This window comes from Alligator mississippiensis, chromosome 6 (assembly GCF_030867095.1).
Source record: "Alligator mississippiensis isolate rAllMis1 chromosome 6, rAllMis1, whole genome shotgun sequence".
NCBI lineage: Eukaryota > Metazoa > Chordata > Crocodylia > Alligatoridae > Alligator > Alligator mississippiensis.
This window is the reverse complement of record NC_081829.1, coordinates 78,311,226-78,332,202: the sequence shown is the minus strand read 5'-3', so window position 1 is coordinate 78,332,202 and position 20,977 is coordinate 78,311,226. Positions and strand designations below refer to the sequence as shown.

Below are 20,977 nucleotides of genomic sequence, written 5' to 3'. Positions count from 1 at the left end.
GCGCGGAGGTCTTCCGTTCTTCACGGAAGTGAAGACGGGTTTTATTTGTGTAATAGCCAATTGCTTTTCGCCACGTCATAAATTTAATTAGAATCGCCAATTATCTAGCTGTTTTCGCTAGGGTGTTATCATAGGGTTACTCCCTTTTTTTTTCTGACCAGTTATAATGATTTATGTACAGCACAGAAGGCTAAGTTCTATCTCTGTTAGTGTCGCAGTTATAAATTTCTTTTTGACATGCGCAGCAAAAAAGCGGTTACTATCATTATTGTTAACCCTTAGTTAACCTAGTGCAGAAAAAAACTGTTTTGAATGGTTTTACTTGTTTGTGACATGGGCACTACTTAATTGGGTTGTGACAAGACTCAGGCCTGTCTGAATTTCCCCTGACTGGCCCATTCTGGGGCCAGGACCTGAAGGGTCAAAGGGCCAGGGGCCCACTGCGAGGAACGCTCAAGAGATGAGGGCCTGGGGTTCCGACTGGCCTGGAGGTGGGCCAGGCTAGTAGCCAAAGATCCCGGTGGGGGGATCGCACCTGGAGGGGGATCAGTTCAGGGAGCTATGGTGCCCGGTATGATGGCGGAAGAGGTCAATTAGTAGGATTCTGGGGCCCAGTGTGGGGCCAGTGATATGGTAACATCGCCCACTGGCATTGGGGCAGAAAATAGGCAGCCTCCCGCTTATTAACATCTATTAAGTAATTATACTAACAAGGCGTGGTGGGCGAGAACGCGGGCGGTTAACCCAGGAACAGATGGGCAGGCCACAGCGAGATCGGCCCCGAGCAGGCCCCCTGTTACAAAGTCCCTTTTAGTTCTTTGTTTCTGTTTAAATAGAATAAACTTGTTAGCTTGGCAAAGTAATTTCTCCATTCAACGTGAACTACAATGGTAGGGCTGCTGTCTCTCTGGCCCTGGCCCCAACTTGGGGTTGGCATTGGAGCTGCCCCCCACCTCTCCCCCCCACCCCGTTTGTGCCTCCAATAACCCTTTGTCACAAGTCTGGCCCAGAGCACAGAGGACATGCTGGCTTAGCAGTGGTGGTGGCAGCAGCTCAGGCCCTACCCTTGGCCTGCTGCCGCAACTGCTGCTTCCTGGCTGGATGGGGCAGCAAGAACTCTGGAGTCTGGAGCTGGAGCCAGAGCACCAGGAGGGGCAGGTTATGGAGAAGTGCAGGTAGCAGATTGGGGGGGGCAGACATTGCAAGGGGCATGTGCTAGAGGCAGCAGGCATGAGGGGTTGGGAGGAGGACACAGGTGTTAAGGGGTCAGTGGAGGGAAGAGTTGAGAGATGGCAAGGGAATAGGGGTCAGGCTACTTGTCTCTCCCGCCACCTGCTCCCCTGTTGCTGCTTTCCCTGCTGCAGTGGTGGGGGGACAAGTTTAAGATGACCAACCAATAATTAGATTTGGTAAATGGAAAATTAAAAATAAGTTGTCAATTTTCTATGTATAAAATCTAATTATTGGGGGGTTGTCTTAAATTCAAAGTCCTCTTGGATTTGGGAAATACCAAGCAACAATTGATTCTCTGGAACATTGTGTATGCATAAGAGGTTTATTCAGGTGCCTGATGAATCTGCTTGTAGGGAGTCCTGTGACCCTCACACAAAGATCTTTGAGGTGTATGCCTAGGAAAGTATGTTGGGAGTGGAGGCTGCCCAAGACATACTGTCCCCGATTTAGACCATTGAGACAGAATCCAAAGGCTAGAACAAGTCCAGGTGTTCAATGCCTCAATGGTTGTAGCTTCTGCCAGACAGCAATAAATAAGATGTGCTGCTGATTGCATAATACCTCAGCAAGGATGCATTTCTCAGGCTTTTTCCAACCAAGAAGTTACCCACAAGGCAATGGGGGCTAGGGTTTTGAGGTGTCTTACTCTGGAGGTTGCAACATTTTGGTATATTGTAGAAGCTACCCCACCATGAGTAGCTGCACCACGTTGCCACTAGACCCTCCAGTCGGATGCAGTTTACCCAGGACTATTTGAGTAAATACAGTAGTCCTATTATAATTTCGGAATAATAAGGTTAATTTTGAGAACCATATCTTTCAGCCCATTTCTACATCTACTTTTGGGGTTTTTTTTGCTTAAGCAACTAGGTAGCTTTCTTCAGAGAGAGAAGCTGGGACTGCTTCCAGAGCTAACAAGATTTTTCTTCTTCCAGAATATACTTCTACTTGAAGTCCATAAGAGGGATTGGGAGCGCCATGCCTTTAAATTGAGAATCATACTACTTTAAGTGTAAAACAGCACCTTGAACTACCTCCTGCTTGTGCTATGATGAAATACCTAAGACTCCTGTAATAAAACTATTGTATTAAAACTTCCTATAGGGCTGAGTTATCAACTTTGAAAATGAGACCTCATAATGGAAACATTCACAGTCTTAAATAGAATAGCAAGAAGTTTGCTGCTGTGATTAGTGCAAATAAAACTGAGTCCCATGTTAGTGAATGCACTTTGTTTTATATTATGCTATAAATATTTAAAATGTGGATTTGAATTCTTTTCAGTTATCTTTTTTTCGTGCAGCTCTGTTTGTTGATAATTCCATAGTGAGAGTCTCTAAGAATATGATTAACCCTGTAGGTCATCTTATAATGTAATTATTAATGATTGATTCTGTTTATCCTTGAAATCAATATAAGAAGCAAAATGGTTTGGCATATATTTGAGTTTGATTTCTTACATTCAGCAAGCGTGATCCTGTGACAAGACTAGTATTGGTTTATTACTTAAAACATGTTTGATGAATCTGAAGTATGTGATTAGTTTTATATAATGATTGTGATATGCAGTGTTTCTTACATGGCTTATGTTAATATGGCCAATAGTGTTAATATCTCCTGCCACTAATAGTTAGGGTGGGGATGTATAGTAATTGATCTTCCTGGGAGTGCTGTAATGTAAAAACAATTCAGGCTGTTTGAAGTATATTTTACAAGTGTGCATTGGGCCTTTGGGATGTTATATTGAAAAACCCAATTGTACAGTTACCATGGGAACCCAATTAGAATAGATTGCTTGAATTTTTTTCAGTCTTTCATCTTTACCAAAAATCTAATGTACTTTAAATGTTTTCATACGGAATTTTATTCATATACTGACTTGATGTAATAATAAGCTTTTTTTAATTCCAATACCAAAATCAGACAGCATTAAGTTCTTTGGTCTTCAGGACTTCCCTTTCCTATCTTTTCAAAGGAAAATCTTCCAAGAAGCTTTGGTCCAAGATAGATCAAGAAAAACGTCTTTTCTGATTCAAATAAGACATATCACAGCACTTGCTTTAAAAATGAATTCTAGTTAATTAAAAGCAAGCATTCATATTTTTTCAATTCATCAGTAAAATAGAGGTTAGATTGTGACTGGCTACTGCTTGGGGTATGGGGAATGGCAAGGGCAGGGTTACTAGGACTTTTTTTCTGTGCCCTACAGAGGAGCAAGTTGAGTGAAAGCACTCCCTGTGGGTAATTGGAAAGGAGGCCTTGCTTTACAACAGTGCCAGTGAAGCTCACTAGGTGCTAAGAGGGAAGCCCACTGGACCATTCTAACAAATTCGCTGTGATGCTGGCTTGCCTGGGAGCTTGAGGAGTAATTGGTTTTGTTTTCTTTGGGTTTTTTTGTTTCTTCGTTTGCTTTTTTTGAGAGACAATACCCGTAAGGGGGTTTTGTGTGGTGCAGCTTTACACTACAGTCAGTCCTCAGACTTGCAACACAATTGGTTCCTGAAAACCATGTCTTAAGTCAAAACGTTGTAACTTGGAATCGATTTTCCCACAGAAAGCAATGTTATAAATGGGGTATTAGTTCCTGAACCAAGGCCCGATACCCTATTTTCACCAAAAATAACCCAGAATTTTGTACTCAATCAATTATAGATGAGTAATATAGCTACATTAATGTATTTATATTGTAAATAGCAATCCTGCTGATTTGGAAGGACTTATTTGAGGTGACTTTGCTGGACTTTTAGAAGGGCTCTTGGTTGGACTTTTTGAAGGGTTCTTGGTTGGAGTCTTCTCAGGAGTTTTGGCTGCAGGCTTTTCTGGAGTCTTGTCTGCTTTCTTAAAGAAGGGGTCCAAGGAAGTTTGGACCGATGTTCTCCAGGGAGATGGGTGACACAGCAAACTTATTTGTTGGCATTGTGCCACATTGTAAAGTATAAAGTTGAAACTGACGTCATTTACACTGTAAAGTTGAAACTGACGTCAGAAAATTGAAATGGGGTGTCAATTTATAAACGTTGTAAGTGCAAAACGTTGTAACTTGAGGACTGCCTGTATCCTCAATGTAGAACAGTGTTTACCTGGGGGAACATATATATGTGTATTTGCTCAGTAGCTTTATACAAATACTTTCTTGGCTGTTCGTATTAATTTTAATCTTTTTTTCCCTACACTTGCCACCCAAAGTAATGGCTCTCAGCTCCTTACGTCTGCTTGCCTTCTCTCTTCTGTTCTGTCTCATACAAGTCAAACACTGGGATGTTTACCTGATGCTAATTTGATTAGTCCTTCATGTAAAATCATGCACCTCCCAAACTAACTTGTTCTGCTATGCAAGCCAAATGACTTTTGATTGAAAATGCCTCTAAGCTGTATCTAACCTTTAGATCCTGCAGGATTAGTAACCCATTCTGAGACTTATTCTAAACTGAGGGTTGGTAGTTAGGTATAGATTTTTTAGTAACACTTGTCTTTGTTTGACTATACTTCAAGGACATGGTGAGTCTTCCTCTAAACTTGGAAAGGGCACATAACTAATGCTTCAGTCTCCTCCTTTCTCTTGAAAATTTGCAGGGTTGAAAATGGTCACATATTTTGAATAATCCTACTGCAGGAAAGTAGCTGTTGTCCTCCCTTCCATTCACCATGGACCTCTGTCATACTGGGTCTGGTAAATACAGGTGCCTGGCTAGGGTAGTATTCTGGGAAGAAAAGGGATGGAGTTGCTTTTGTTCATTTCTGGGAGAGGGGTGAGCTGACTGGTGCATCAAGTTTGTTATGGGGGGAGGGAAGGAGGACTGGGAAAAGAGAACAGAAAGGGATAACATGCAAGAACCTAATCATGACATAAACAGAATTGTGGTCATCAAGAAGTGTGAGGGATGTGTGTATGTTCCCTCACCTTCAGAGCATCTTTCTTTAGCAGTCCCTGGGACTCTGGTACCTATGATTTTGCCGGTGCTGGTTTTCCCCATGACAAACTACATCTGCTATTGAGATGCATGTATAGTAGGTTCTTGTCTTCATCTATGCCACTACTCAGGATTTTCTTGAATGCTGAAGACTTCTTTAATGCTGTTGAGTTGTCTTACATGGAGTTCCTCAAACACTTTGCCAGGTCTTTACTCAGTCTTACCTTCATAAGAGTTTTTTACTCCTTTTGAGGAGCTAGAATTCTTCTTTGCTATGCTTTAAATCCCACTGTGTGTATAGCCTTCTTTCTAGTAGGAAACATAAAACTTCACACAGTTGTACCACCAAGGATTATATCCTTAAACAACATACTAACAGGATAACCAGATAAATCATCTGATGCCCTCTCACAAGGATTCCTGGTTGGTGACATGTACATGATTAGATCGGGTCTCTTTGGTAAAAGAGGCACCATTCTTTCTGAATTTTAGTGGCTTGCTATAAACAAACAAAGCCTTGAAACCATAGATAGGTGCCAACCTTGGTTTTCACCGATGGGTGCTTGTTTGTTTGTTTGTTTGTTTATTTTGTGTTACCATGCTGAGCCCTGTGCATGCCTAGAAGAGGCAGCTCATTAGTTCAACCCAGCTCGCCTGACATGCAATCATTGGTTAAGGCAGTTTTTGCAGAGCAATCTGTAGCAGATGTTGACTATCTGGACTTGATTTTACTAGTCAGGTGTTTGAAGAAAGAGTAGTTGCCTCCTGGAATAACTTGTTCAAGTTTTATTTATGGGTGCTGAGCACCTGCTAATTTTTTTTGGTGGGTGCTTGAGCCCTGGTGCACCCATGGAGTCTGTGCCTGCTTGAAATTTAAATACAAGTCAGAGTAGTCTGTTTTTGATAAAGTCAGAAATGGCCACCCTGTGACTTGGATAGCTTCTTTGGCTTGTGGCATACGGGGGAGGGTACTGATAGTACACTGACAGATAAGGCAGGGAACAGAAAGTAGAGCAGTGGTTCTCAACCTTTTTGGACTCGAGGCCCCCCTCAATCCTGACCTGCATCCCCCTGACCCTGCTGGTGCCCCTCACCTGCAGCCCCATGGCCCTCCTGGTGCCCTCAGGCCACCTGTGCTATTCCCCACCACACCTCCCCTCCAGCAGCAGGAGGAAGTGAGGGCAGCACAGCCCCTCTCTCCCCATTTGTTACTGCTGGCAGCTTGACTGGCATGGGGATTCCGGTGGTGGCGGTGGCAACGAGTCTTGCTGCCGTTGCTCTGCCCTCCCGTGCCGGGTCCCTCTGGCTGGTCTGGCCAGACTACAGCCCTGTGCCCACTGTAGGTGCAGAAATCAGGTGGGGCATGTGCCCCCACCTCCTCAATTGCAGACCCCTGCTTGAGAACCACTAGGATAGAACAAAGGGATCAGAGTGGCACTTAGGGAGGGTATGGGGCTAATTTGTGACATGCCTGCTAAAAAGGCACAAAGTTAAGCAGTCTAATCCTGCCTACAATTGTTATCTGTTTGTTTTGGAGAAAATGTATATTTTGTAAATAGATGTGGAATCTTTGGTGAAATCAGGTGTCTGAATAATGATATCATTTGAGTGTACTTTCCAGAATGAGGGTGCTGGATCTCCAGATGGCTTCAGTTTCCACAGAGTTTTGTTGACCAGTATCATTGAAAGTGTAATGCATGGCTGTTTCATGGTGACTTGATAGTAAAATGCCTTTCAGAGTTTTGTAGTTTTTTTAGGAGGGGGTCTGGTTTTGTCCTTGTTTTTCACTTTTCAACATTCAGTCCACTGACGTGTGAAGAAAAAAAATCCAGCCTTTGTCAGAAGAGGAAGTGCATTAATTTGACCCGGCCCCTCAGTGTCTGTATAGATTGGGTGTTTTGACTATTAGATACAAGTGCTGAAAAGCCCCGCAGAGGCATCCAGTCTGTATAGGCATTGGGAGACCTGGGTCCAACTTGCACAGTGCCTCTTCTGGGTGTGTGCTCGGCTCAGCATAGAGGCATGCCGAGCTGAAAGTAAATCGCTGTTTTTGTTTTTTCCCCATGTTTGTAAGCAGCCATGGTGATCCTTGTTAACTTGACACAGTGACTTCTAGCATCCAAGTGTGAAAGCAAAGCTGTAGCCTGCAGTAGAATGGATTTCAATACCATGTGATTTAGCAAACAGGGAATGCATTCATCCTCAACTGGTTTGTTAAACAAGTCTGCTTTGGAAACTTTCATGATTTACGAAAATTCCCTTAACTCTACTCAGCCAAGAGGCCAAGAAGAAGCAGAACTTGACAAATTGACCCATCCTTGACTGATGCTATCAATCATTTGACAGCCAAGCACCCTTCCCCTTGCCCCATCTTCCCATTACCTGAGCAGATTTCTGCAATTCCTAGGTGTGTTTGCAGGGTAAATAAATTTGGAAGAGGAAAAGGTGTCAGCAGCAAAAGTAGAAGACTCTAATTGGCATTAGCAGAAGTCAAGAGATCCTACATGTCAAATAACTTTGTCTAGGGGCATGGATTAAGAGAAGCTGAGTATTGCAAGCATCTCAGTGGCTGTATTGATACCATTTGAAGACAAACTGTAATAAAAATTTTAAAAATTAAAGTACTCTTTCCTGGTAGGAATGTGTTTCCTGAACTGTTCTGTTCCATAAACATTTGTTGAATTCTAATCTAAGCTTCTACATGGAAAGTGAACAATGTGTCTACTTTATCTGACTTGATAAAACCAGGCTTGTTCAACATACGGCCCGCGGGCCGCCATGCGGCCTGCCCAGGCATTTTCTGAGGCCCGCGGTGCTGCAACGGGAAATGAAAGTAAACACTGCTTACTTTCGTTCCCACCCCTTTTCCCTCCCCCAGCCACTCAGCAGCTTCCTAATGGCTGCTGAAGGTCTGGGGAAGGGACAAGGTTCCCACATGCACCGCGTCAGCTTGACGTTGCTGACGCAATGTGTATAGGAAGAGGAGTAGCCATGTGCCTCTTGGGACAGGCTGAGCCCAGCCGGAATGGCAGGGGCTCAGCTGCACTTTCCCCCTACCTGCACCAGTCAGTCCCGAGTGGCACACAACTCTGCCTCTGCTGGCTGGTGCCAACCCGGGCAGCTCTGTCCCATCTGGATCAGCATGCAGCTGAAGCCGGATTCCCACTTGCTGCTGGGGACGGGAGGAGTCCAGCTAGCAGAAGTGGCGGTGGAGTCATGTGCCGCTCAGGACTGACTGTTGCAGGCAGGGGGAAAATGCAGCTGAGCCCCTGCCACTCCGGCCAGGCTCGTCCCATCCCAAGTGGCACATGGGTCTGTCGCTGCTTCTGCTGGCCAGTGCAGACCCGGCTGGGCTCCTCCCGTCCCCAGCAGCACGTGGGAAGCCGGCTCCACCACTGCTTCTGCCACCGCTTCTGCTGGCTGGTGCTGACCTGGCTGCCCTCCTTCTGTCCCCAGCAGCAAGTGGAAAGCCAGCACAGGGGGCCTCGGCAGGCAGGGTCCTGGCGTGACCTCTGCAGGGCGAGGCAGCGGGAGCCAGTGTCTGCTGGACCCCACGCTCCGGACTCGCAGCGCTGAGGCCACCGGGGCTGCGTGTGCAGGTGGCCGGGCACCACGGTGAGTGGGGGTGGGTGGGTGAGGGGCTGTGGTGCAGCGGCCGCCTTGCTCCAGCCCCCTTCAGGCAGCACTGGCTTGTAGGGCTGCGCTGCTCGGGGGATGGAGATGTGGCGCTATTTATTTCTCCCCTTCAGTCTCTGGGGCAATAGCTGGCTGGATGCTGAATGGGTCCCTCCTGCCCCTGCCCACCAGCAGCTACCATGAACCTTGCAGTAACAGGCAGGTGCAGTAGGGCTACACAGGCAGGGTCTCTTTGGCCCAGAACAGAGGGTGTTTGAATATGGCTCGCCGGCCCACTGGGTGATAAAGTTCATTATCTGGCCCCACATTCAAAAAGGTTGGACACCCCTGGATAAAACAATCCCTTGCCCATCCGTGAGCAGATGCTGGCTCTGAAATGCTTCATTTCCTAATCAAAAGCTAGAGTAGCAAATGGGTCATTCATATTAGAATGCAAACACTTCAGCTTTCCTGCTGACTAATTTAGAGGAAAGAAAAAGAGCAACTTTGAAGCTGAGTTACTATAAAGTGCTCTTGTGGGTGAAGGGAAGAAGGTATATGAAACTTTCTTACTGAGGTGCATGCATGCTTCTGGAGCCTGAAACAGTATTTGTAATTGAGAGTTTTTGAGGAAGAACCCCTGTGTTGGCTGTTCCTTAAAGAGAAAGTAATTGTATGACTTAGTCCTGCAGGGAAGCAGATTCCTTTTCCGCCAGGTTCCCTATGCAAAGAAGGTAATTTCCAATGTCAAGAAAAACCAAGATGCAATCATTGGTTAAGGCAGTTTTTGCAGAGCAATCTGTAGCAGATGTTGACTATCTGGACTTGATTTTACTAGTCAGGTGCTTGAAGAAAGAGTAGTTGCTTCCTGGAATAACTGTTTAAGTTTTATTCAGTTTGGATCCTGTGCCCTGCTTCCATCTGTTGCTACCACTAGTTTCAAATGTACAGGCAATCATTGGAGCATTAAAGCTACTCCATTCTTTTAGCCTTCAAATGGGAGCTTAAGGAGGCACAGGATATATATTCAGCCATGATGGAAAGTACTTTAAAAAAATGTGTGCATCAGGTGCATGCTCGCATCCAGTACAGTGTCTATGAACTGCAATAGTCAGGCTGTGTCTGTGTGGTAAACTTACCAAGCCTGGCAGTAGTGACACTCTGTGCTGCCCTGCATGGGCTGACTTTTAAATTAGGAGTAGTGTGGCCACATCTGTGCAGTGCTTCATGTGGGCTAGTTAGCAGTGCTGAGTGACAGCGTTGATTTAATTAAACAGATGCAGTTACATTGTTCCCAATTTACTACTTTCAAACTGACTTCTAATGTGGTGTGCAGGAAGTAGTTGCTGTTGGAAAAATTGCATTTAATATTTGCCTTGGAGAGCCATGGTGCTGGTAGAATAAGTAAATATTTTTCTGTAGTGAAGATCTGTATCTTCAGGGGGAGGTGCCATGGTATGATTTCTGTTCTGTATAGGAAGGAATCTAAAACGTGAGGTAAACTTGCATAGGGAGAGAAAGTTTTAATGATCAAATGTGGGCCTCCTGTGAATTTCCAATTTAGTGTTCGTTGTCCTAAAAGAACTGGACTATGTGTGATTCTGTTTTTGCGCTTCATGTGCGAGTTCATCCGTTCTACATACGAAGAGTTTCAGAGAAGAGCACTGGAAATATATGAGCTAGATTTGTGGAAAAGTAGTATGGGGCTGAAAAGCACAAACCAATACTTGCTACACAAATTTTAGGAAATTATGTTCGTTATGTCACATAGAGTTTAAGATTACAGGCAGTCCTCAACTTACAATGTTTCGAGTTACGATGTTTCACACTTTGTGTTTATCAATTGACACCCTGTTTCAACTTTTATGACGTCAGTTTTGACTTTACAATGCTTGTTCCTATGCAATGCCACGCCAGTGAACAAGTTTGCTTTGTTGCTCATCTCCGTGGAGAATATGTCTAAACTGCCTTGGACACTTTCTTTAAGAAAGCAGATAAGACTCCAGAAAAACCTGTAGCCAAAACTCCTGAGAAGACTCCAGTCAAGAGCCCTTCAACAAGTCCAACCAAGAGCCTTTCAAAAAGTCCAGCAAAGTCACCTCAAAGAAGTCCTTCCAAATCAATATGATTGCTATTTACAATATAAATACATTAATGTAACTATGTTACTCATCTATAATTGATCGAGTACAAAATTCTCGGTTATTTTTGATGAAAATAGGGTATCGGGCCTTGGTTCAGGAACCAATCCCCCACTTATAACATTGTTTCTTATGAGAAAATTGGTTCCGAGTTACGTTTCGACTTAAGACAAGGTTTTCAGGAACTAATTGTGTCGCAAGTCTGAGGACTGCCTGTAATCTTATTTGTATCTGCTTTAAGTTAAGATGCTATTTTAGGCAACAGAATGAAGCCTATAATTCTTTTTAAAATACTGCTTTATCTTCTTTTTCATATTTGCTTTGTGATACAAGTGCTTGGAGTGACACAGTCCAAATGTAAATATTTTAATAAAATTTATATCTGAAATCTTTTAAATATTACCTGAAAGGGGGGAAAGATGCATGTATTTTCACCTCTTTCTCTCTCTCTCTTTTTTGGCTGCTTTATAATGCTGTAAAATGACTCAGAAAAGCATATGGGGCTTTTAAAGTTTATTTTTCAAAGTGGTAGCTTAGCTGCCCTCTTATTTTGAACCGTGGACTGAAGTGAAAAATCAAGCTGTGTATCAAACTATGCAAAAATTAAAATTTAGACATCCAAAATGATCAGTTATTTTGAAAATATTGCCTGTCTTTTTAATTTGTAGAAATGTAAGACTGAGACTGACAACTGTAGTACCTGCAGCATTAAAAGTCTATCAGGTGAGACTAGTCTGTTTTGAGACGGGACATTAGGGGTTCCCCACTCCAGTCTACCTAAGCCTGTATATTTAACACAAATTTAGCTAAAACACTTGAGAGCAATGAGCATCTTGTTAAGGAAACAGTACCACTGTCTCTGATGGCTGCGACTGCTCCCAGCGCACATGTATGAATTTCCAGGAAAGATCTCACTGAAAAAAAGAAAACAAGGCTTTACATTCCTAATACTTCTCAGGTCTTCTCATTGCGCTCTCTCTCTCTCTCTCTCTCTCTCTCTCTCTCTCTCTCTCTCTCTCTCTCTCTCTCTCTCTCTTTGTATTTTGCCCAACTGTAAGTACAGTGACAACTATTCAGGCTTAATGTAAAGCCCATTGAAGTTGGTGGGAGTCTTTCCAGTGACTTCAGTGGGCTTTGAATCTGGCCTCTGGTGTATGCTACTTGTAATGAAGTAAGCCCTAGTTTCCAGTAGTGCAGTGAAGCACCCATTTTTCTTCTTTGCAGGTCACATTCAAATATGGAGATCAACTAACATAGGATGGCGTCATAACATTCCTTTTCTTCTCTACTATGAATTTAAAATATTTATTTTATTGGGAATCTACTTAGATTTTGCTCTTAGATTCAGGGTGCCCTCTATGAACTAACTCATTTTTCTTCCTTAAATTATACATATGTATTTAATAAAACAAAAGATTATTTATATTTAATAATTCAGAACAGAGTATATTATTTTAAGTAATATTTTTACAGGCACTGGGGTATGTCTTAAAGTACATTCTTATCCTGTGGATCAAAGTATTACAGGGCTTGTGATGAGAGAAGTCTTCCACGTGACATCTGTTGATTATGACTCATTACAGATGATATATGACCTAGTGAACTTTAAAATTCCTGTTTGCTTGCAAGAGAAAAATAAAGAGCATTCCCACCTTCTTTTGCTATTCCTTGTACTGAAATTAATTTAAATTATCACGGCTAACAGAATATCACATAAGAGGAGAAATGATAATGTTGACATGCTTTCTTTTTCAACACTCCATGAAATTTGGGTTGTAGCCTTATCTTTTTTTTAACACAGTTCCTCCTTTCCTTTTCTTATAGGCAAAGTTCTTCATGTATTTAACATGGCATCAAGACTTGTTCAAAAAGTAAGTTCCTGTGGAAAATATCCTTGCATTTAGGTACATATAAAGTAACAGAATTACAAAAGAGTTCACATAACATAGTTTGTGTTTTTCCCCAGTGTCCAGCAGTCAGTGTTAAGAATCCAGTTGACAAGATTGATGCTGCATTGTAAATCTCTGTAGCTCTGTCATGGTTGGTAACAGGCATCAGTGGACCTTTCCTCATCACATATCTATCTTCCACAGAGCATAAACTAATAGGACAGTGCTATATTTTCAGTGATAAGCTAGCTGTTTTCTGCCTTTCTATAATTAGTATAGCATTTATTAAAGAATAAATAATGTTTTATTGTGGAATCATTTTGTGACTTTTCTGAGTGTGTTTGTGCTGGACTGATGATTATATGGTCAGACATTTAGGAAAACAACTGTATTTACAGTAAAACATAAGAAAACATGATCACATAGCAGGAAACTCAAGACCTTCTTATGTGGGAGTTTAGGCCCTAAAGATTAGTTAGTGGTTCTATTTAATTTATGAACAGGCTGGCTATTTGTAGCCAGTAATGTTACTAATGAGTTTACTACAATTTACTAAAATGGTTATTGGTAATGATAAGTAATAAATGCTATTTTGCAATATAACAAATTATTATTGTGACTGGGATTAGTAGCATGGCTCAGGGGATGTAACATCTAGTAAAATCAAACTTGTGTAGGTAACCCTAGTACTGCTGGCAACCTTTAGCACCATATAAAAATGTCTAAATAAAATAGTAGCAGATATCGCTTAGTTATTTCAATCTGCTTTGCATGGCATAATTTGCTTAGTATCTGGTATAGTCCATCTTCTGTACCCTGCAGTGGAAATTACATTTTTATTTTTCTAAAATTAGCACGTATGGAAGGGTTTTCAAGGAGTTGTTATTAATTAAAATAGTTTAATACATGGGAGAAGCCCACTGTATATATTTATTACAATATATATTTGTACTTAAATAGTTGTACTATATATTTGTAGTAGGTATTTTGAAGTAATTGCAAATAAATTGTATTTGGTTTCAAACTAGTAAGGATTTTTTAAAAGAATGTCTAATTCAGTTGCATTCAAATCTAGGTATAATGTAGCTAGTAAGCTAAACAAAACCAGAAGTAATTAAAGATCTATTTTACCTTTTTCATTTCTCTATTGCCCCTACTCTTTACCAGTTGAAAGGTGCAGCATTAGTTGCTGGGGGAGATTTTTTCTACACTCTGATATGTGGGAGGAATGATTAAATGAAAACATTAAACATATCTGGATTTGATGTAATTCAAGGGGGCAGGACTGTGAGATACCTGTGTGGAAAGCATAGTAGCAAATATCAAAATGATGCTGACTTCCTGTGTATTCATATTAAATGGGGGTACTGTTGCACACATTTCTAGTTGGGATAGGGATACTTAGAATTGTTTTGGGTCAAATTGCAGTTTAGACTGACAGAAGAGAAATCTTGTATTGAGTAATGCTTGAATTAAAAGACTACGCATGATATGTTGAACATTATTTTTAGTGAAAATCTAGTTTTCAGAAACTATTTCTTCCAGTCTCAGCAAGCAGTGTGATACAAAGATGAGCACTTTCTAAAATATTGTATTGTTTCTCTTGGTTAGTTCCGCCAGTTGTGCAGTGTTCATCAAAATGTTGTTGTCGATGCAAATTTGAGCTTGATATGGAGGTTGAATTCCTGGCAGTCCTGTGTCAGTGGTCTCCAACCGTTGGCTTGTTGGCAGCATGCTTCTTGTAAGCCCTCTAGCATTTCTGCTAGCCACAGGAAATTTAACAAAGAAAAAATTATTAGGAAAAGCAAAGAATGGTCAGTAGGCAGGATCAGGACACACTCAGCATTGTTGCCTGTAAACCATCAAAATTGGAAGCTGCTCTCCTGTGCATTGAATAGAGACAAGTCTTACTTTTTTTAACTAGGCAGCAAATTTTTAAAAAAGCGTTGAAGTGAGGGCTGTTAGGGGTTCTTTCCTCCTCCCCATCCCCCCTGTATAGCTTAAAGTGGAAGCCTCAGTGTGCAAACAAGTCACTTAACTTTTCCTTCTCCTCTGTAGTCTTACTGTGGTTACTAGGATAATTTTAACAACCATGCAGAGGTTCTTGTATTGGAATCTTTTGTGCCCATGCCTAAGAAAGGATGACTTTTGTATGAATATGTAGTGTTTCAAGCATACATGAGGTTAACATGCATTTTCCTGTATTGCTACTTGATAGAGCGAGAAAATATCTGGGCAGATAAAATATTTATATGAGAATACATCCTGTTATAGATACGTTTTCTCTTTTTTCATATATGAAATGTCCCTATAGGTTCATATCCTTCCATATTTATTTTTAGAGGATTTTTTTCACAGTTCCATTGACTTTTTCATTTATATTTAAACCTGTTTGTAATACTGACTTTACAGATTATTACAATGAAGTCATTTGTTTATAAGCATGGTCCAGTTTTCTTACTGTCTTTCAGTTTAAAAGGGAACACACTTAATGGCTTTGCCCATATTGCTTGGATTTATTTTTTATTATTATTCTCCAGCTCCTACTCTTCAGGTGCAGCTATTTTAGCATTATGAAGAATGATGGATGATGTAGGAAAGTTTCTTTTGAAGCACTCCTGATATTGTGCAATGCACTTGGGGGTCAGCTGCACTTGACTGATGCATGATTTATCCGATGTCCCTGCCACTTTCTGAGATAAAGCTGCTATTTTATCAAAAATGCCAGCAACTGTGATTTAGAATTTATATACCTCCTTTTTCAAATAATTGTTCTGATTACTTTCTGGCATAGCAATAAAATGATAAAGGTAATTGCACACAAATGTGAGATAGCACCAAAATACAATAAAATTAACCTGAATTAGCTTGACTTGTCGATGAGAAGTATTTATGAAATGTATTTTTGCAATAAGGGAGACTGATATTATAGCTGGAAGGTGAGTTATTGCCTTAATGTAATACTGTTTGAAATTTAAAAAAGAGACTGTTACAGTTGAGGGTGATTGTGCTTTTGAAATTAAGTTGAAGTGATTCTCATAATTGGCAGCAATAATGCATTGTGAAGGTAATATCTTTTATTGTGTTATGCCTAGTTGCATTATCTCTTATTTAGTTGGTCCTGACTTCGGCTTTTCAGAGAACACAAGAAGAGCTGATTTGGAATTTTGTGGATTTTGAGGATGATAAAAAAACAAACACAAAAAAGGGTTACCCAGTATTAAATTCACTCCTTTCCTGTTTGATTTTTCTTTTTTCATTTTTGCCCTCTAATTTGAGTAATAGTCCATTTTAGGTTCTTCTGCTTCATCTAAACCCAGTAAAATTCTTATTTGATTAAATTTTTATCTCTTTTCTCTGTTCTACAATAGCTTCACCATATATTTACATAGATAACTGAACACAGGAGCAGAGGTGTACTTAAATATTTGCTTGATGTCTACGTATGTGTTTTTCTATGCATTACAGATGGTTATTATAGTACTTAACTTTTGTATTTCCTTAGTGTCTCAAAATATAACCTGTTCTTAAATGTAGTATTACTGTACCAAACTTACTACAAATATTTTGGTGGCATTTTAGGGTAAGCTTTAAAATGTTGATTGCTTTGAATACAACATTAGTATTTTCTTTTTTAAGAGTTGTAAAATATGTTTTTGTACACATTTAAACAAAACACCTGAGGTTTATGCTTCCTCTAGTGTAGTGATTTCTTTTTCATTATATCTAGAGCTAGATATTATTGCTAAAAATAGATATTTAATATCTAAAAGATACTGTCAAAGCTAATTTATAAATCTCATTTTCTCATTGTTGCATATTACTACATGAACCTTTTTTATTTTTATTTTTTATTACCCAGTACTAAATTGCCATGCCATGTGCTAACCATTTGTTCCATATAATAGCACATTGCGACCTGTGTTATAAGCAGGGATCCTAGTTTTGTCTGCTTAAAAATTGCAGATTGTCTGATTAACTTAAATTCTCTGATTTTAAAAAACCTAAATCTGAGATAAATGTTGGCATTTGATGCTTAGACATTTTGGTATTTAATTTTGGGTTTTTTATCATGGAAAATCAGAGATTCCTCTGCCCCCTTTGCTCACCAGAATGCAGGTCCAGGCCCCTCACTCCCAAGCCCCAGCCCTGCTGGTGCCCCTTAATGTGTCAGGGATGCAGGGACCCCCCATGTGTCAGGGATGCAGGGACCAGGATCCACAGCCCCCTACAGCAGTGCCTGAGCCCTGGCTGCCACCCATGGGCTGCAGCAGCTGCTGTGGTGGAGCGGAGCATGGAACCCAGCTACCCTTCTTCCATGGGCGGCATGGCGGGGTGAAGCTTGTGGGGGGATGAGTGCAGGTTGCCCTCTGCGGGGTCGGGCTCCTCACCTTGCTGCCCTCCCTCCAAGGCCTTTGTGGCCCAGCAGGAGGGACCCAGTGTGGAAGAGCAGAGTGGGGCTGGGCGGGAAAGCTCATGGCTGCCACCACAATCTCTGCGCTCCCATGGCGAAGCACCCCCTGCCCGTCCAGCAGCAGCAAAGGGCACAACTCCATGCCACCGCCCCCGCTGCCACCGAGCGGGCAGGGGGTGTTTTGCCAGGGTGGCATAGGGCTTGCAATGGCAAAGAGCTTTCCTCCCTATTGGGCTGTGGAGGCCATGGGGAGCCTGAGCCCACAGTGGCCAGCTTGCTCCTGCCCCACGCACAGATCTGGGGGGCATGTGAGCTCTGTGCCCCCTATGTCCACCCCAGGAGTGCATGCAGCAGTGGGGAGCCAGATTTCACCCCCCCCGTCCCGGCTGGTGACCCATGGCTCCATTCCACTCCCCACCACAGCCCTGCAGCTGCACATTCCAACCCTGGACCCTGAGCCTCACGCACTGCCCCAGCTGGACAGCGGCCCCAGGCCTGCCCAAATCCTTCCCTCCCTTCCTCCTCCCTTATGTGGGCCTCAGTCCCCCCTCCACCCCCACCACCTGCAGAAACTGCTCTCCAGGCTGCCTGCAGCCATGTGCATTTGTGAATGCACACATGCACATAGTGCTCCCTGCCTGACGGCCCTTCTCCCATTATCCCCGGCCCCTTGCAGACTGGAACTGTGCCAGCATGCAGACAGCTCTTTGCAAAAGTTGAAAAATCCATTATAGATTCATAGATGTTAGGGTCGGAAGGGACCTCAATAGATCATCGAGTCCGACCCTCTACATAGGCAGGAAAGAGTGCTGGGTCTAGATGACCCCAGCTAGATGGTTATCTAACCTCCTCTTGAAGACCCCCAGGGTAGGGGAGAGCACCACCTCCCTTGGGAGCCTGTTTCAGACCTTGGCCACTCGAACTGTGAAGAAGTTCTTCCTAATGTCCAATCTAAATCTGCTCTCTGCTAGCTTGTGGCCATTATTTCTTGTAACCCCCGGGGGCGCCTTGGTGAATAAATACTCACCAATTCCCTTCTGTGCCCCTGTGATGAACTTATAGGCAGCCACAAGGTCGCCCCTCAACCTTCTCTTGCGGAGGCTGAAAAGGTCCAGTTTCTCTAGTCTCTCCTCGTAGGGCTTGGTCTGCAGGCCCTTAACCATACGAGTGGCCCTTCTCTGGACCCTCTCCAGGTTATCCGCATCCCTCTTGAAGTGCGGCACCCAGAATTGCACGCAGTACTCCAACTGCGGTCTGACCAGAGCCCGATAGAGGGGAAGTATCACCTCCTTGGACCTATTCGTCATGCATCTGCTGATGCACGATAAAGTGCCATTGGCTTTTCTGATGGCTTCATCACACTGCCGACTCATGTTCATCTTGGAGTCCACTAGGACTCCAAGATCCCTTTCCACCTCTGTGCCACCCAGCAGGTCATTCCCTAGGCTGTAGGTGTGCTGGACATTTTTTCTCCCTAGGTGCAGCACTTTGCATTTCTCCTTGTTGAACTGCATTCTGTTGTTTTCTGCCCACTTGTCTAACCTGTCCAGGTCTGCTTGCAGCTGTTCCCTGCCCTCCGGCGTGTCCACTTCTCCCCATAGCTTTGTGTCATCTGCAAACTTGGACAGAGTACATTTCACTCCCTCGTCCAAGTCGCTGATGAAGACATTAAAGAGTATTGGTCCAAGGACCGAGCCCTGCGGGACCCCACCGCCCACACCCTTCCTCGAAGCCGACCCATCCACCACGACTCTCTGGGTGCAACCCTCCAGCCAATTCACCACCCACCAGACTGTGTAGTCATCCAAGTCACAGCCTCTTAACTTGTTCACCAGTATGGGGTGGGATACCGTATCGAAGGTCTTCCTGAAGTCTAAATATACGACATCCACCCCTCCTCCTGTGTCCAGGCGTTTTGTAACCTGGTCATAAAAAGAGACTAGATTGGTCAGGCACGATCTGCCTGCCACGAACCCGTGCTGGTTTTCCCTCAGCATAATTTGTCCTTCTGGGCTCTCGCATATGTGAGCCTTGATAATTTTTTCAAAGACTTTGCCAAGGATGGAGGTGAGACTGACTGGCCTATAGTTGCATATTAAAATGACAAGTATGTGTTTTTCTCAGTTAAAAGGGATAAATCCACATTTTTTTCCCATTTTTCTCTGGGAAACGGAAAACCTGGATCCCTGGCTATACCTGGTCCTTGGAACTCTGCTCCCAGACTGTACTCATCTAAAAAGTGCTTCCTCCCTCTGCCCCTGCTCCCCCAATTCTCACCCATACTCAATACTGGTATTTATCTTGAATGTTGTTGAATATATATTTAATGACAAATTTAACTTGGAGTCTGCCAGTTTGAGGATCTCAGAGTTGCTGATTTTGTCTGTTGTGATATTGAATGGTCAGAGAAGTGGTTTTGTATCTTGGCTGCAACCCCATTGGGCCTTTTGTAGGTTTAAACCAATATCTCATGAGGTCATGTGAAAAGTAAAGAAGTAACTATTGTGAATTAGAGCACCAGTATAAGTTGCTAGTTTTGATATGCATTGCTTACTGTGTATTATATTTGGGTTCTTGATGGTCTTAATATATGGAGCATTACAATAACTTGATCTCAAGGTGGCAAAGTTATAGTTAAAGAGATCTGTAAATCTAAAAGAACTGCATGCATTCTTCTTTGCAGTGCATAGGGGACCAAAAAGCATGCCTGCTTTTCCTGTGGTTGCCACCTTAGCAGCTGAGGATCTATAATGCCTATGAACTGTGGAACTTTGTATCAGGAGCAGTTAAAATGTGGCTCATGAGCCGGATCCGGCTCACCAGGCCATTCTATCTGGTCCTCAGGGCTCCTAAAAAATATTTAAAAATTAATATTTTCTGCCCCTGGTTGCCTGTCAAAAATGACAAGAGCCAGCAGCAGCAGGACCCAGCAGGAGGAAGGCTCACCGGCCCTGCTCCTCCCCTCTCCCCCTCTGCCCCAGCGAGAAGCCCCTGCCTTATCAGAAGCTTCTGGCCTGGGAGCCTGGGGCTGCTCCTCATCTCCCTCCATCGGAGAGGGAAATTGTGCAGTTCCAGCATTGCAGGCAGGAACAGTGTGCTGCTGAGACGTACCCAGCTGTGAAGCTCCGCACTACTTGGTTCCCAGCTACAATACCGGGCTCACAGAATGCAGCAGGAGCCAGCCTGGCCCTGCAGTTCCCAGCTTGTTCCTGCTACCTCCTCTACCACAGTGTACCTGCAGCTCCCATACTCACAGTGGGGGAAGCCCTGCAGTGGAGACCACTGCCTCCTCCACCTCATGCTGTGGAAGTCCCCAGACTCTTCCCGGAGTGGAGGGAGCCCTGTCCCCCACTGCCCTGTAGAGTCCAACAGGGGCTTCCCCTGTGGGAGTGCAGGAGCTGCAGGCAGGTGGCATGGAACCCCTGTAATAGAAGAGGCAGGTAGGCTCTGCTTCTCACTCCCATGCGCAGTGTGCCCCAGAGCCGTGCCCTGCTGGGCATCAGGGCCTGCACGAGGTAAAAACTCCCTAAGCCCCCCTGCTTGCTGCTGCTGCTGGCATCAGGGTCTGCATGCTATGTGGGGGAGTGTGGGGGGTCCCCACACCCCATAAACCTCACATACTCACACCCTGGCCCCACAGCCTCCACTGATGTATACAAACACACCAACATACCCTATGTCTCCCACATACCCCACCATACACACACCCCACAGTCCCCCATACAATCCATGGAGAAAACCATGGATTCCCTGTTTTTATTGGAGAAAATGTGG

The 20,977-nt window shown here is 43.4% G+C and overlaps 1 protein-coding gene across 13 annotated transcripts in view; it reads left to right on the top strand.

The window, feature by feature from the left end:
* Nucleotides 1-20,977, top strand: part of MGMT (O-6-methylguanine-DNA methyltransferase) — a 361,778-nt gene that overhangs the window by 9,183 nt on the left and 331,618 nt on the right. For 10 of the 13 annotated variants that reach the window (XR_002088963.2, XM_019482894.2, XM_019482897.2 and 7 more), the window contains one exon: nucleotides 12,725-12,771. The exons of the other annotated variants lie outside the window; for them this stretch is intronic. Coding sequence is in view for 7 of the 10 variants with exons in the window: in XM_019482895.2 (XP_019338440.1) it covers nucleotides 12,737-12,771 (35 nt within the window). In the remaining 3 variants the exon portion in view is untranslated. The remainder of the gene's footprint in view (nucleotides 1-12,724; nucleotides 12,772-20,977) is intronic. 13 annotated transcript variants of the gene reach the window in all.